The sequence below is a fragment of the Pelodiscus sinensis genome, chromosome 7, assembly GCF_049634645.1.
Source record: "Pelodiscus sinensis isolate JC-2024 chromosome 7, ASM4963464v1, whole genome shotgun sequence".
In the NCBI taxonomy this organism is placed as follows: domain Eukaryota; kingdom Metazoa; phylum Chordata; order Testudines; family Trionychidae; genus Pelodiscus; species Pelodiscus sinensis.
The window spans coordinates 36920036-36933797 of NC_134717.1; the positions used below are offsets into that span (position 1 = coordinate 36920036).

Genomic DNA, 13762 nt, shown 5'->3' on the forward strand with positions numbered 1-13762 from the left:
TATTTGCCTAGTTTATCAATAAGAATATCACGCGAGACCGCATCAAATGCCTTACTAAAGTCTAGGTATATGACATCCACCACTTCTCCCTTATCCACAAGGCTCGTTATCCTATCAAAGAAAGTGATCAGATTAGTTTGGCATGACTTGTTCTTCACAAACCCATGCTGGCTATTCCCTATCACTTTATTACCTTCCAAGTGTTGCATATGATTTCCTTAATTACATGCTCCATTATCTTCCCTGGGACAGACATTAAACTGACCGGTCTGTAGTTTCCTGGGTTGTTCTTATTCCCCTTTTTATAGATGGGCACGATATTTGCCCTTTTCCAGTCTTCTGGAATCTCCCCTGTCTTCCATGATTTTTCAAAGATCATAGCTAAAGGCTCAGATACCTCCTCTATCAGCTCGTTGAGTATCCTGGGATGCATTTAATCAGGACCTGGTGACTTGCTGACATCTAACTTTCCTAAGTGATTTTTAACTTGTTCTTTGTGTATCCTATCTTCTAAACTTACCCTCTCTCTGCTTGTAGTCACTACGTTAGGCACACCTCCAGACTTCTCGGTGAAGACCGAAACAAAGAAGTCATTGAGCATCTCCGCCATTTCCAAGTTCCCTGTTACTGCTTCTCCCTCCTCACTAAGCAGTGGGCCTACCCTGTCCTTGGTCTTCCTCTTGCTTCTAATGTATTTATAAAAGGTCTTGTTTCCCTTTATGCCTGTAGCTAGTTTGATCTCATTTTGTGCCTTTGCCTTTCTAATCTTGCCCCTGCATTCCCGTGTTGCTTGCCTATATTCATCCTTTGTTATTTGTCCTAGTTTCCATTTTTTATAGGACTCCTTTTTTTATTTTGAGATCATGCAAGATCTCCTTGTTAAGCCAAGCTGGTCTTTTGCCATATTTTCTATCTTTCCTACACAGCGGAATTGTTTAGTTTTGGGTCCTTAACAACGTCCCTTTGAAATACTTCCAACTCTCCTCAGTTGTTTTTCCCTTCAGTCTTGCTTCCCATGGGACCTTACCTACAAGTTCTCTGAGCTTATCAAAATCTGCCTTCCTGAAATCCATTACCTCAATTGTGCTGGTCTCCCTTCTACCTTTCCTTAAGATCATGAACTCTATTATTTCATGATCACTGAACCCCAAACTGTCTTCCACTTTCAAGTTCTCAACTAGTTCCTCCCTATTTGTTAAAATCAAATCCAGAACAGCTTCTCCTCTGGTAGCTTTTTCAACCTTCTGAAACAGAAAGTTGTCTCCAATGCAGTCCAGAAACTTATTGGTTATTTTGTTAGTCTTTAAGGGGCTACTAGACTATTTGTTGTTTTTTAAGAAAATCTTTTGTTTGTCAAAAATATTATTTTCGCTAATTCCTCTGGCTCTAAAATTATAAGCTTTTTCTATTGAAATTGTGTTTCTGGTTTCCATGTTGTGATTATATTCATTTCCTGTAAAACACAAGTTTATATATTGTAAGCTTAAATTTAGATTTAAATGGTTTCTTTATGTGGTGACTAAATAGTTTTTTCCAATGTATTCATCTCACTTGTCTCCACCTCTTTCCCTTTTTTAAATAGGTCATTTTTACTTTTTGGAAGGACAAAATGATGCTCTGCTATGTGGCAATAGCTCAGATGCAGGGTAAGAAAATGTCTTATTACTTATGATTTATTATCAGTGATGAAAGAAGTTATATGTATAAAATTAATTCAGGAAAATTCAACCGGAAAACCTACTGTAGTCTCTTTCACAGTGTATTATTTCAAATCAATGAAGTTTCTGGAGTATGATACTGGATTTCTGAGTATCGGCATCAACATAATTTGAATTTGCAAAGGTCCTATCTAAGTGTGTCACGTTAGCCTCAGTTCCCAAAAGTAGCCTTTCACATTCTTTAAGCATAAACATTTATTGCCATCTGAGTAGTGTCCTTATTATCAGCCATGCAAGCGGTAACTTTTTTGCATTTCCACAGGAGATGTGCTGACAACTGACAAACTTGTGAGCTGCAAGAGCATGAATGGGAAAGATAGTTTATTATACATTTTATTATGAAAGCACTGAAGTGTTGTTAGAAAATAACATACTTTTTACTTTTCTAATTTGTTTGATCTTAGTTAACCTTACAGTAGTCTTTATTGGATTGTTTTGTAGAGTACAATGTTATCTGATAATAATTTCATCCTGAGTAACTGCCTGCATGTTGACCACTCATACTCCTAAACAGTTTTGTGCTGTACTGTGGTGTGTAATGATTTGGAGTATCTGTTTCAATTAGCATTTCTTCTTCTTTTGGCAGTCAATGTCCGGAAGGATATATATGTGTGAAAGCTGGTAGAAACCCCAACTATGGCTACACAAGCTTTGACACATTCAGCTGGGCATTCTTGTCACTGTTTCGACTGATGACTCAGGACTTTTGGGAGAATCTTTATCAGCTGGTGAGGATCCACTAAAATAAACACTATTACCTCTGCTATAACTACAACATAGGGTTTACATACTGTCTTTCATCCACGTACATCTGCACTTGAAAGGGAATCCTCTGAACTGTCATTCATGTTAAAATTCGACACTTTCCAAAAAGGACTCAACAAACATTTGAACTATCTCACCCATTACCAAGATAGTTTCCCCAATTATCACCTCTAATACCATTAACTCACAAACATCCCACTCTCCCTACCTTTAATATCATCAATTCACAGACACTTACCTTCCTTCCTTCCCCCCCCCCCCCCCCCGCATCCCCCTCCTGTTCTGCAATGTGATTTGTCCTTTTCATATTTGTTCATTTTTTTAATTGTATCCTTTGGTATATATGGTTGTGACTACTTTCTTCCACTATTTGATCTGAGGAAGTGGGTCTGGCCCACGAAAGCTCATCATCTAATAAACCATCTTGTTAGTCTTTAAAGTGCTACATTGTCCTGCATTTTGCTTCAGCTACCCCAGACTAACACGGCTACATTTCTATCACTATTGTAAAACACAGTCAGTTAATACCAGAGTTATGTCTGACTCCCAAACTAATGTTACTAGACCATGGTTCCTCCTTAAAGGATACATCCTGTCTCTAACCTCGTTGGGTGTGGAAGGATAAGATGTGAGCCTTCTGCTATGTACCTCTGCATAGTGTAGTGTACTTCTACAGTACAGGATAAAAACCCACTGTAGTACAGTTTCAAATTTGAAGTTTTGATGCAGCTGAGTAGCAGAATCTTATTTACCTTAACCCCAAAAGTGATTCTTGTGCAAAGCCCATGTAACTCTAATTTTGCACTTATGAACAGAATATGACAAAATATTTGTATATGGCAAAACTATATGAGTGATCTAAAATCAGTTGTGCCAACACAATAACTCCTATTATAATAGAACTGTGCACTAAGTATGGACAGTTCACCAGACTATGTCGTAACTATAAAAAACTGAGAACACTGGTTATTTCTTTTTTCCTCAGACACTACGTGCTGCTGGCAAAACGTACATGATATTTTTTGTCCTGGTGATTTTTCTGGGCTCTTTCTATCTGATTAATTTGATCCTGGCTGTGGTTGCCATGGCCTATGAAGAACAAAATCAAGCAACCATGGAAGAAGCAGAGCAGAAGGAGGCAGAATTTCAGCAGATGCTTGAACAGCTGAAAAAACAACAAGAAGAAGCTCAGGTACCTTTTTAATCTAAAATTGCTCTTTTAATCCAAGATTATGCACTGGTCCTTTTCAGATGCACAAGAGAAAAACCCTGCCTCCCTTCACAATAGTAAATTACTTCCCCACACAACAAACACATCCCCTGAACAAGGATGAGCAATAGATACACCCACCTATGGGAAAGGTGCAACTGCTCCAGAGCTCAGCAATTTGAAAGGGCCTGGGGTTCCAGCTGCTGTTGGAGTCCTTCACTCTTTAAATTGCTGCTAGAGTTCTGCATGGCATGTTCCAGGCAACTCTCAGGGCTGCATTGGGGAGAGGGCAGGGGTGTGGCATGGTGCACTCTGGACAATGCTGAGAGCTGGCTGCCTCAGCTCTGCTCCTTCCACCCAAGACCCCACCCCTTCTAGGGGTACAGAGTTGGCTCCCACAACCTTGCCCAAGGGCAAGTCTTTTGGCCCCTCTGGCAATAGAGAGATAATGACTTTGCTCTACTCCTTACTCAAGGCTACACCTAAATGAAAATCTGTTGATTAGTTACAAATCTGGTAAAGAAAACTGACTGTGTAGAGACACTGGAGATTGAAGTCTCGGGTGAAAATGTGAATAAAACACTGGTTCTGATACATTAATTATTTCCAACTAACTGACTATTACATTCTTGAATGTAACTCGGGAGAAATATCTGTCTGTGAAAATGGCAACATTTGTCATTTATGACTGCTTCTCTTACTTCCCTCACTTTCCCCAGATTGAGCAGAAAATTGCAATAGAACTGCAGGCCTAAAGAAAACTTAGGGTATGTCTACACTGCCACCCTAGTTTGAACTAGAGTGGCTAATGTAGTCATTCGAACTTGCAAATGAAGCCCAGATTTAAATATCCCAGGCTTCATTTGCATGTTCCTGGGTGCCGCCATTTTTAAATGCCTGCAGCTACACGTGGCATGGGCTAGGTAGTTCGAATTAAAGCTCCTAATCCGAACTACCGTTACTACTGCAATGAGGAGTAATGGTAGTTCAAATTAGGAGCTTTAATTCAAACTACCTAGCCCGTGCCACGTGTAGCCGCGGGCAGGTAGTTCGAACTACCGGGCATTTAAAAATGGCGGCGCCCGGGAACATGCAAATGAAGCCCGGGATATTTAAATCCCAGGCTTCATTTGCAAGTTTGAATGACTACATTAGTCACCCTAGTTTGAACTAGGGTGCCTAGTGTAGACATACTCTTACTTATTTTGTGGTCAGTGCTTCCCACTCAAGTAGTAGAAAATGTATGTATTTTTTCCAGTCTGGTTCCAATTAATGGAACACTACACTAGTGTTGCATCACTTGGAATCAGACTTGAAAAAATACATACATTTTCAATGGTGAGTGTAATTAGTTGTTAGAACAATTTATCAGGGGTTATAGTTGATTCTCCATCACTGACAATTTTTAAATCAAGACTAGATGTTTTTCTAGAAATTATTTTGGGGAAGTTCTATGGCTTGTGTTATACTGGAGGCCAGACTAGATTATTAGAGTCCATGAATCTTTGGGTCATACTTTTGAAGCCTCTCACGCTCCACAAGGGCTTGTCTCTACTTACTGCTGGATTAACCTGCTAAATTGAATACTGATGGCACCCCATCAAGCATGTTACTCCTCATAGGCACTCCCAGAAAATCAATATGAGGTATGTCAACTCCAGCTGTGCAATTGTCAGAGCTGGAATTGTGTATCTTACATCGATTTTCTCCATCAGTGTAGACCTGGCCTGATGGACTAGTTGATTGGCTGACATCATATTCCTGGCCAGTGGCTAGAGTTGATCTATACCTTCCTGGTAAGGGTCTGGTTAAAGATTAGCTGAGCTGTGCCTTCTAGAAAAGGCTGGTACTGACTGCAGCTTTTCGAAAAAGCACTTATTTAGTCAAAAACTTTGAGATTCTAAGTGGTGTCAGGGTTGCTGTGGAAAGTAGTTTAACTGAATTTTATGAAGACCATTTCCTGGAGTGATGTCACTGGACATTCCTAGTCAATTAAGGAGTTGGTGACTATCCATAAATTCATTTAGGACCAAGCAAAAATTATTTATAGAAATGTTATCCCCCTGATACTGAGGATATTTGCTTATATTTTCTTTGCTCTGAGTCTACATTTCCTGAACTTTGTATAGTTTGTCTGCTGGTTAAGATTTACAAGGGGAAGAATTCATTGCAAAAATGCTATATTGCTCTCTTTTCTTCAATCCAACAAAAACTGTTGGAAAAATGATTGTTCACCTATATTGTTCCAATAATGCAGTTTTCTTCTGAACTTCTCTACTCCTTGTTGGGTTCAGGGCTAGAATATCAGAGCCACTTTTGGTCTGGATTGTAGTAAATTGGTGAAATGTTATTCCTTGTATATTACCAAAAAGGTGCTTTGTGCAATATGCCATACTTTATGAAGCGGCATCTGTGCTTCACTTTCACAAATATCAAATTCACTCACTTTAAAATAAATTTTAAAATGTTAATGTTGTACAGTGTAATTATGTGTAACTTTTTGACACACAGGCAGCAGCAGCTGCTGCACTAGCAGCTGAAACAAGAGAGTTCAGTGGAGTAGGTGGAGTAGGAGGATTCTCTGAAAGTTCTTCTGAAGCATCAAAATTAAGTTCAAAGAGTGCTAAAGAGAGAAGGAACAGAAGGAAGAAGAGAAAACAGAAAGAGCAGTCTGAAGGAGAGGAGAAAGATGAGGAAGAATTTCACAAATCTGAATCAGAAGATAGCATCAGAAGGAAAGGTTTCCGATTCTCTATTGAAGGGAACAGGCTGACATATGAAAAGAGGTTCTCTTCTCCACACCAGGTACCGTAGTAATATCCATTAAACTGTGTCTTTCTTGCATCATAATCCATTTGTCATGGAGAGTGCAGTATTGGTAAGGACACAAGGTTAACATCCTTATTCTTGAAGGTGTGTCACAGGATTTTCAATGTCATTTCAAATGTCCAGGACTTTTTGTTACACACTTATAGTGAATATAATAACAACACAAGGCAGTATCACTCCAGCAGTAAAGGTTATGTCTACACTTATGGTGTTATGTAGACTACAGACACTGCACACACACACAACCCCCTAGGTATAAACAGCAATGTAGTTGATGAGTCATTGCTTAGAATAGTAGAGAAAAGACCTGCCAGGACTTTATGGTATATCTTTTACCTACTCTCTAAACAACTCTACACTGCTAAAAATAGCAGTGTAATCATCCCTCTACCTTCCTGCTGCCAGAGCATTTCTTTGCCATGCGAAGTTACACACAGACATGTAGACAAAGCCTTTTTTTCACTGCAGCTGTTGGCTACATGTTGCCTATATGCTACTATCAGAGTAGACAAGGCCATAGTGTTTCTAATTAAACCATATAAGGATGACAATGCATAATCATTCAAGTCAAGAGGTGTATTCAAATAAGCTGCACACATGCTTAAAAGGCTACAGGATTGTTTAATGTGAGGTGTGAATCTGAAAAGACTTATCCATATGAATAAATTTACTCTCATGAGTAGCCACATCAAATTCATTGGGACTACTCACACACGTAAAGGTATTCATATGCACATATGTCTTCACAAGATGAACCTTGTTAGCATTTGCGTAAGGAATTGCAAACATTAAAATCCTCTGAGAACTCTTTGAAGGATTGGGACCTAAAAGGATAGTATCTAGGAAAATATTTGCATTTCTTAAAACAAACTCATATTTGTTTGCTGTCTATTAGTAAAAACTAGGGCCCATGAAATTTACAAAAATTTATTCAATCAAGGATGCCGAGAAAGCAGGAATAACTAAGAGTCTAGTTTCAGTTTTATTAATTTATGAACAGCCTGCAATAAAATATGCAGAGAAATAGAGAAGAATTTTCATTAAACATCATCTTTTACTCTAATTAAATTGATTTAATTTTTCTAAGTGGTAAAGTAACTAAGGACAGCAGCAACCACTATGTGCTTCCTCTGATTACTTTTACTCCCAACCTCTACCTAAAGCATGTGTGTGTGTGCACGTGCAATTCTTTTTTTGTCTATGACATAAATCTTTATAACATATTAACTTCGTATTTTTCCACATGAAAACATTTTTTAAAAATCAGCTACTAATTGTATAATTTTCTTTTTCTTTAGTCTTTGCTGAGCATTCGTGGCTCCCTGTTCTCCCCAAGACGTAGTAGCAGAACAAGTCTTTTCAGCTTCAGAGGTCGAGCAAAGGATGTAGGATCAGAAAATGACTTTGCCGATGATGAACACAGCACTTTTGAAGACAATGAGAGTAGAAGAGGTTCTCTCTTTGTTCCTCACAGACATGGTGAACGGCGCAACAGTAACATTAGTCAGGCTAGTAGGTCATCCAGGATGGTACCAGTTCTTCCAGCAAATGGGAAGATGCACAGCACTGTAGATTGCAATGGAGTTGTTTCTTTGGTTGGAGGACCTCCAGCTCTCACGTCACCTACTGGACAGCTTCTCCCAGAGGTAATCATTGTCAGAAGTGGCTGTTTTATGACTGTAAAGACATTTCTAATAGTTGAGGCAAAATGTACTCTTCATACTATACCCCCTTGTGTTTTTACAAAATAAAATAATTTGGGAATGAACTCTGGTTGATCAAGCTGTGAATGATCCTGCATATTTTAACACCTTTAATATTCTCCCCTCTTGGCACTGGCTAAAAACTGAAATCTATCTTCCTATATGTAATGAAATACCTGATAATACTTTTTAATATAGTGGGAATTAACAAGATAAAATAGTAAATAATGTCGCAAGCAAAATGTATGGCTTTATTGTATAGCCAATATATCTTAACTGAAAATTTAAGTTCTTCAATCCTTTATCAAATAGATGTCAAAAATTACAAAAATAATAAATGGGTTGTATATAATTAACAGAATAAATTAAGCCATGGTATACTTTCCATTAATTATGCATATGCCTATCAATAAAATACCGTCTCTGTCTTGAATGGGCTATGATAGCATTATTCTGCCAATTTTAGCTTCTTATAGGTTCATTTTTGTATAAATTTCAGTGTGATTATACCATTCTTGATTTTGGTTTGAAAATTAAGGCTTAAGAAGAATTAAGAAGAATCAGCCCAACAAAGTGTACATAGGCCTTTTGCGCAGACAGCTGCCTGTCCATATGGGCTGTGCAGACACAGATTCATTAAAAGATATGGCCACATCAATATCTTAGAAAGATATTTATGATAAAGCTCACTGCCAAATTGTGTTGAACTTTTTTTCAAAATTTAAAATAGTCAAATTCAATGCAAATTGAATGATTGGCCCCTGAAGCAGCAAAGTATGTAAGAACATGCTTAATTTTAAGCATACAAGTAGTCCCATTAAAATCAATGTGGTTATTCACATGCTGAAAGTTAGGTATGTGGTTACATTTCTATCTGAACTGGAACCTAAATGAAATCAGTATGTGAACCCATACAACTCTCATTTTCCTGGGAACTTACTAAATGTTTATATAATCTATACAGTGTTTACTTCTTAAATCAACACACATGGTGATAGTCTGTTTTATCAGCATTTTATTTTCAGGGCACCACAACAGAAACGGAATTAAGAAAGAGACGGACAAGTTCTTACCACGTTTCTATGGATTTCCTGACAGAGCCCAGTGCAAGGCAAAGAGCAATGAGTATAGCCAGCATACTCACAAACACAATGGAAGGTATGTTTGATATGATTAAGTATATGTCCTTGTCTTGTTTTTGATTTGTGATGCATTAAGAACAATAATTTTCATAAATAGCTGGAAAGAGAAAAACTCTGCTACACTTGATTTCTTTACCTAGAAGTGTACATGGGAAGGGATGGTGTGATGGCTAAAGCACAGTACAGTGATTTAGAACACCAGGCTTCTATTCCTGGCTCTGTCACAAACTTCCTGTTTGACATTGGGGAAGTCACTGAGGACCAATCTTTACTGAGTACTTCTGCTGGGATAGCTGTGTCAGTTGGGGTGTGAAAAGATCTGTGACTGATGTAGTTTGTTGGCAGATGTCCTTAGTGTAAATGTAGCTATATCAGCAAAGCTGTGCTTTGATGGTACAGGTTGTTTTGCTCATGATAGTGATTTTATTATCAGTACAAAGTGCCTACATCAGAAGTGCATTGGCATTATAGTATACCATAAAGTTCTCCTGGTGTAGACATGGCCTAGGGCTGTGTCAATGCTTGACATTTTACATAAAATCTCCAACTATTATTTTCGCAAATGCAATTTCATTGGGAGGCAGCAAAGACAGTAATGCTAGCTAGAGCAGCCACTTGTGTTTTAGCTGCCATGTCATGGAACCCTGCTCAGATCAGGTATGTTTGCAGTGTCTAACATTGCCACCAGTGCTACCTCTGGTGGATCTGCAGTGATAATAGCACCAGGTGGTCCTCAGAAATCCATGCTTCCAAGGGCAGGAGTTGCCCAGTTTTGAGAAGGAAATGTATATAGAGTTAAGCTGAAAGTTATTTAGTTCCATAGCACAAGAAGATTACTATTTTGATTATTAACCAGCTCTTTTAGTGTCTACACCTGAAGTAAGCCATTGTCAGAATGATCTAAGAGGTAGGTCCTGCTTCCACCTATTGTAAATCACCATGAGCTGCATCTGTTTTTGTGTCAGAGGACCCAAGCCCATGTTCAGATTTGTGAGATGTACTATTTCTGAAGAAATAAATGTATAAATAAGGTTCATTTTTTCCAAGGGAAAATTATAATAAATCTCATCTAGTGAGTTTAAGTTTGGAGATGTAATTTTAGTGACTAACTGTGCAGTAGCCAAGTCCAAATGAGCATGACCTAGAATTTTATGCTTCTGGACCATAATCCAGTGTCATCTGGCATGCTGGAATAAGAATATCAAATTATTAGTTCTTCATAGGATAAGATGGAATTTGAACTATGCTACTCTTCCATGTACACCAGAATTCTGCTATAGTTTCCTTTGAATTAAAGCTGTGTTTTGCTTTTTTCGTAGATTACAGGTTTGTGAATGGTTATTATATTAATGAAATATTCAGGGTTCCTTTAACACCAGTTTTAGAATACATGAGGTCAAGTTCCTCATTTCAGTTATTTAACTTTTGCTTTGGCTGGACATCAATCTGGGTTTCAAGGGGTCTGTTTCATCATTCCATTAGGCCACCTAAACATTGAAGAGAATGCTTAGGCTTTAAAACAAAACCCACTTGATACATACGATAAAGAGCTCTCTTTTAAAATTTGTTTTATACTTTTCCACTAGAACTTGAAGAATCCAGGCAGAAGTGCCCACCATGCTGGTATAAATTTGCGAACACATGCTTGATCTGGGATTGCTGTGCTCCATGGTTAAAAGTAAAACATATTGTAAATTTAATTGTGATGGATCCATTTGTCGATCTTGCTATTACTATCTGCATTGTTTTAAATACATTATTTATGGCCATGGAGCATTATCCAATGACGGAACAGTTTAGTCACGTGCTTTCAGTAGGAAATCTGGTAAGTCTTCCATAATGTATCATGACATACAAATACATTTCTCTTTAAAAGAAATTACTGAGTGTCCTTAACATGGCTTGCAAAGGTATTTTGTATCACCTGTGATATGTTCACAAGCAGCTTTGTTTAACTATGTATATTTAAGCTACACTGTTTGTCTCTTCTTTAATGGAGTGTTTGTAAAAGATCTCAAAAACATATCTCCAGTGTTACCTATACAGATTGCTAGTAAAAAGTTTTAATTCATCCCCCTTCAAAATGGCTCCTAGTTGTAGAACAAATAAGGAGCAGACACTAGAAGTCCTTTAAAATTTTCTGATATTTTGAATGTCTCCCTTAATTGTCACTGATCTCACAGAAAGGCATGCTCCCAGAAATGGTAATGTGACAAAGTACAGATGATCACACTTGTGGATTATTAGCAATGTGGTTACAAGATACCCACCCTATGGCTTGTTTGTGGGGTACTTTCTTGTTCAGTGGAACTTCAGATTTAGGGTCAGAATGTGCTTGGCCTTGAATGGGTGAATATGGGTCAGAATGGGAAGAGGAAACTTCCCCCACCTTGTACCCTCTACACTAGAGCCAGACACAGTTCAAAAGGACAGTTATGATAATATAGTTGACCTTCTATAATACACAGCCATGGTATTTTAGCTGGTGAGTCCTGCATTTATGGTATGTCTAGACTACATGCCTCTGACGACAGAGGCATGTAGGCATTTAAATAATCGACGCTTCATTTAAATTTAAATGGCTGCCGCACTGAGCCCATCAGCTGTTTGTCAGCTCAGCGTGGTTGTCTGGACGCTCCGCGGTTGACATCAAAGGCATTTGTCGACCTCCCAGGTATGCCTCCTAGGATGAGGTTTACCTGGAAGGTCGACAAATGCCTTTGATGTTGACCGCAGAGTATCCAGACTACCGCGCTGAGCCGACAAACAGCTGATGGCTCAACATGGCAGCCATTTAAATTTAAATGAAGCAGCGATTATTTAAATTGCCACTTCATTTTCCTATGCTGGGTAGCCTAATCTACGTGCCTCTGTCGTCAGAGGCATGTAGTCTAGACATACCCTTTAGTGTAATTATTTGTAGCCAAATTAGATCTTTTTGAAAAACAATCATTAGATCCCAAATTATGGAAGATCAATCACATCCGTTGATAAGCTGTTTCAGTGGATTAATTATCCCCTTACTAATAAAAATGTTCACCATATTACTAGTTTGAATTTTTCTATAGAAACTACTTCCTGCTACTCTTCCTGATGTGCTAGCAACCCCCATGGAAAGCTAGGAAGAGGACCATGGTTCTACCCCCTGGAAAGCACTGGGTACAGATGCACAGGGGAAAACATAATACATCTTGGAAGATGGTAGAGTGGGTTGACAGTGCATTCTAGAGGTCATCCCAGGGTTGGAGGGTTGCTGTAAATCATCCTCAATACAAGTCTATGTCAAAATGAAGAAATCTGCTTTTGAATAAGGTTAGCTGTATCTCAAGAAATTTAGCAAAGTTTGCATTTGAGAAGGAAGGAATAGATACCAGGAATGACTAGAATGGGTCTATGTGACAATCTGCATACATGCTTATTAGCAGCTTGAAGAGAAGACTTATTTCCCTTCTTTGCTGTTTCCCATTTAGCAATTAAATGTTGTGAGGCATGCTTTAGCTTCACTTCTCAATTTGGTTGCTAAATTAGTGAATGGAAGTATTTAGAAGTTATGTGGGTTTATCATAGAAAGTCCTCTTATGGTAAGAATCACTGGAACATATAACTTGTCAAATTCATCATTTTTTATTATTTTAATCTAAAAGATGCTCCAATATTAATTTTACTTTTAGGTCTTTACTGGGATCTTCACAGCGGAAATGTTTCTCAAGATAATTGCCAAGGATCCTTATTATTATTTTCAAGAAGGCTGGAATATTTTTGATGGTTTCATTGTGAGCCTTAGTTTAATGGAGCTTGGTCTTGCAAATGTAGAAGGATTATCTGTTCTTAGATCATTCAGATTGGTAAGTACATTAGTAAACACTGTAGGTTTTTACATTATGTATTTATACATGTGAATATTCTGCTTCATTTTTAATTTTCTCTTTGTATATTATAAATCTGGTGTATATTAATTTTTCCAAAAGAAGTACTCTAATAAATCCTCATGATCAAGTCAGAAGTTCATCACCCAATTTTTTTTAAAACTGATAAATAGCACAGCCACTGGTTGCATGCATGTCATCGATCTGCACAATGCATTAGTAATCTGACTCTCTTCTTCAAGTGATTGTCCACACAGATACTGCTTTTGGTGAGATAAGAGCCTTTTCAATACTAGTATCTAATGGAGCTACGTTAATTATATAGCTGGAGTTGACGTATCTTAAATCGTGTTTCCACGCAGTCCACACAGCAAAAGATCAATGGGTGCAAACACTCCCATTGACTTCCTTACTCCTCGTGAGGAACAGGAGTACTGGTGCCAACGACAGTGTCCCCTGAGTTCAATTTAGTAGGTCTCCACTATACCTGCTCCCCGAAAGATTGACAGCGGCAGTGTCGATCTTCCGC

The 13762-nt window shown here is 38.2% G+C and overlaps 1 protein-coding gene across 1 annotated transcript in view; it reads left to right on the forward strand.

Moving 5' to 3' along the window:
* LOC102446022 (sodium channel protein type 2 subunit alpha) overlaps positions 1 to 13762 on the forward strand; it is a 113749-nt gene that overhangs the window by 46172 nt on the left and 53815 nt on the right. Inside the window, exons 8-15 of the mRNA XM_006137325.4 lie at positions 1583 to 1646; positions 2305 to 2446; positions 3469 to 3675; positions 6205 to 6498; positions 7821 to 8168; positions 9251 to 9383; positions 10954 to 11192; positions 13039 to 13212. Of these exons, the coding sequence (XP_006137387.1) occupies positions 1583 to 1646; positions 2305 to 2446; positions 3469 to 3675; positions 6205 to 6498; positions 7821 to 8168; positions 9251 to 9383; positions 10954 to 11192; positions 13039 to 13212 (1601 nt within the window). The remainder of the gene's footprint in view (positions 1 to 1582; positions 1647 to 2304; positions 2447 to 3468; positions 3676 to 6204; positions 6499 to 7820; positions 8169 to 9250; positions 9384 to 10953; positions 11193 to 13038; positions 13213 to 13762) is intronic.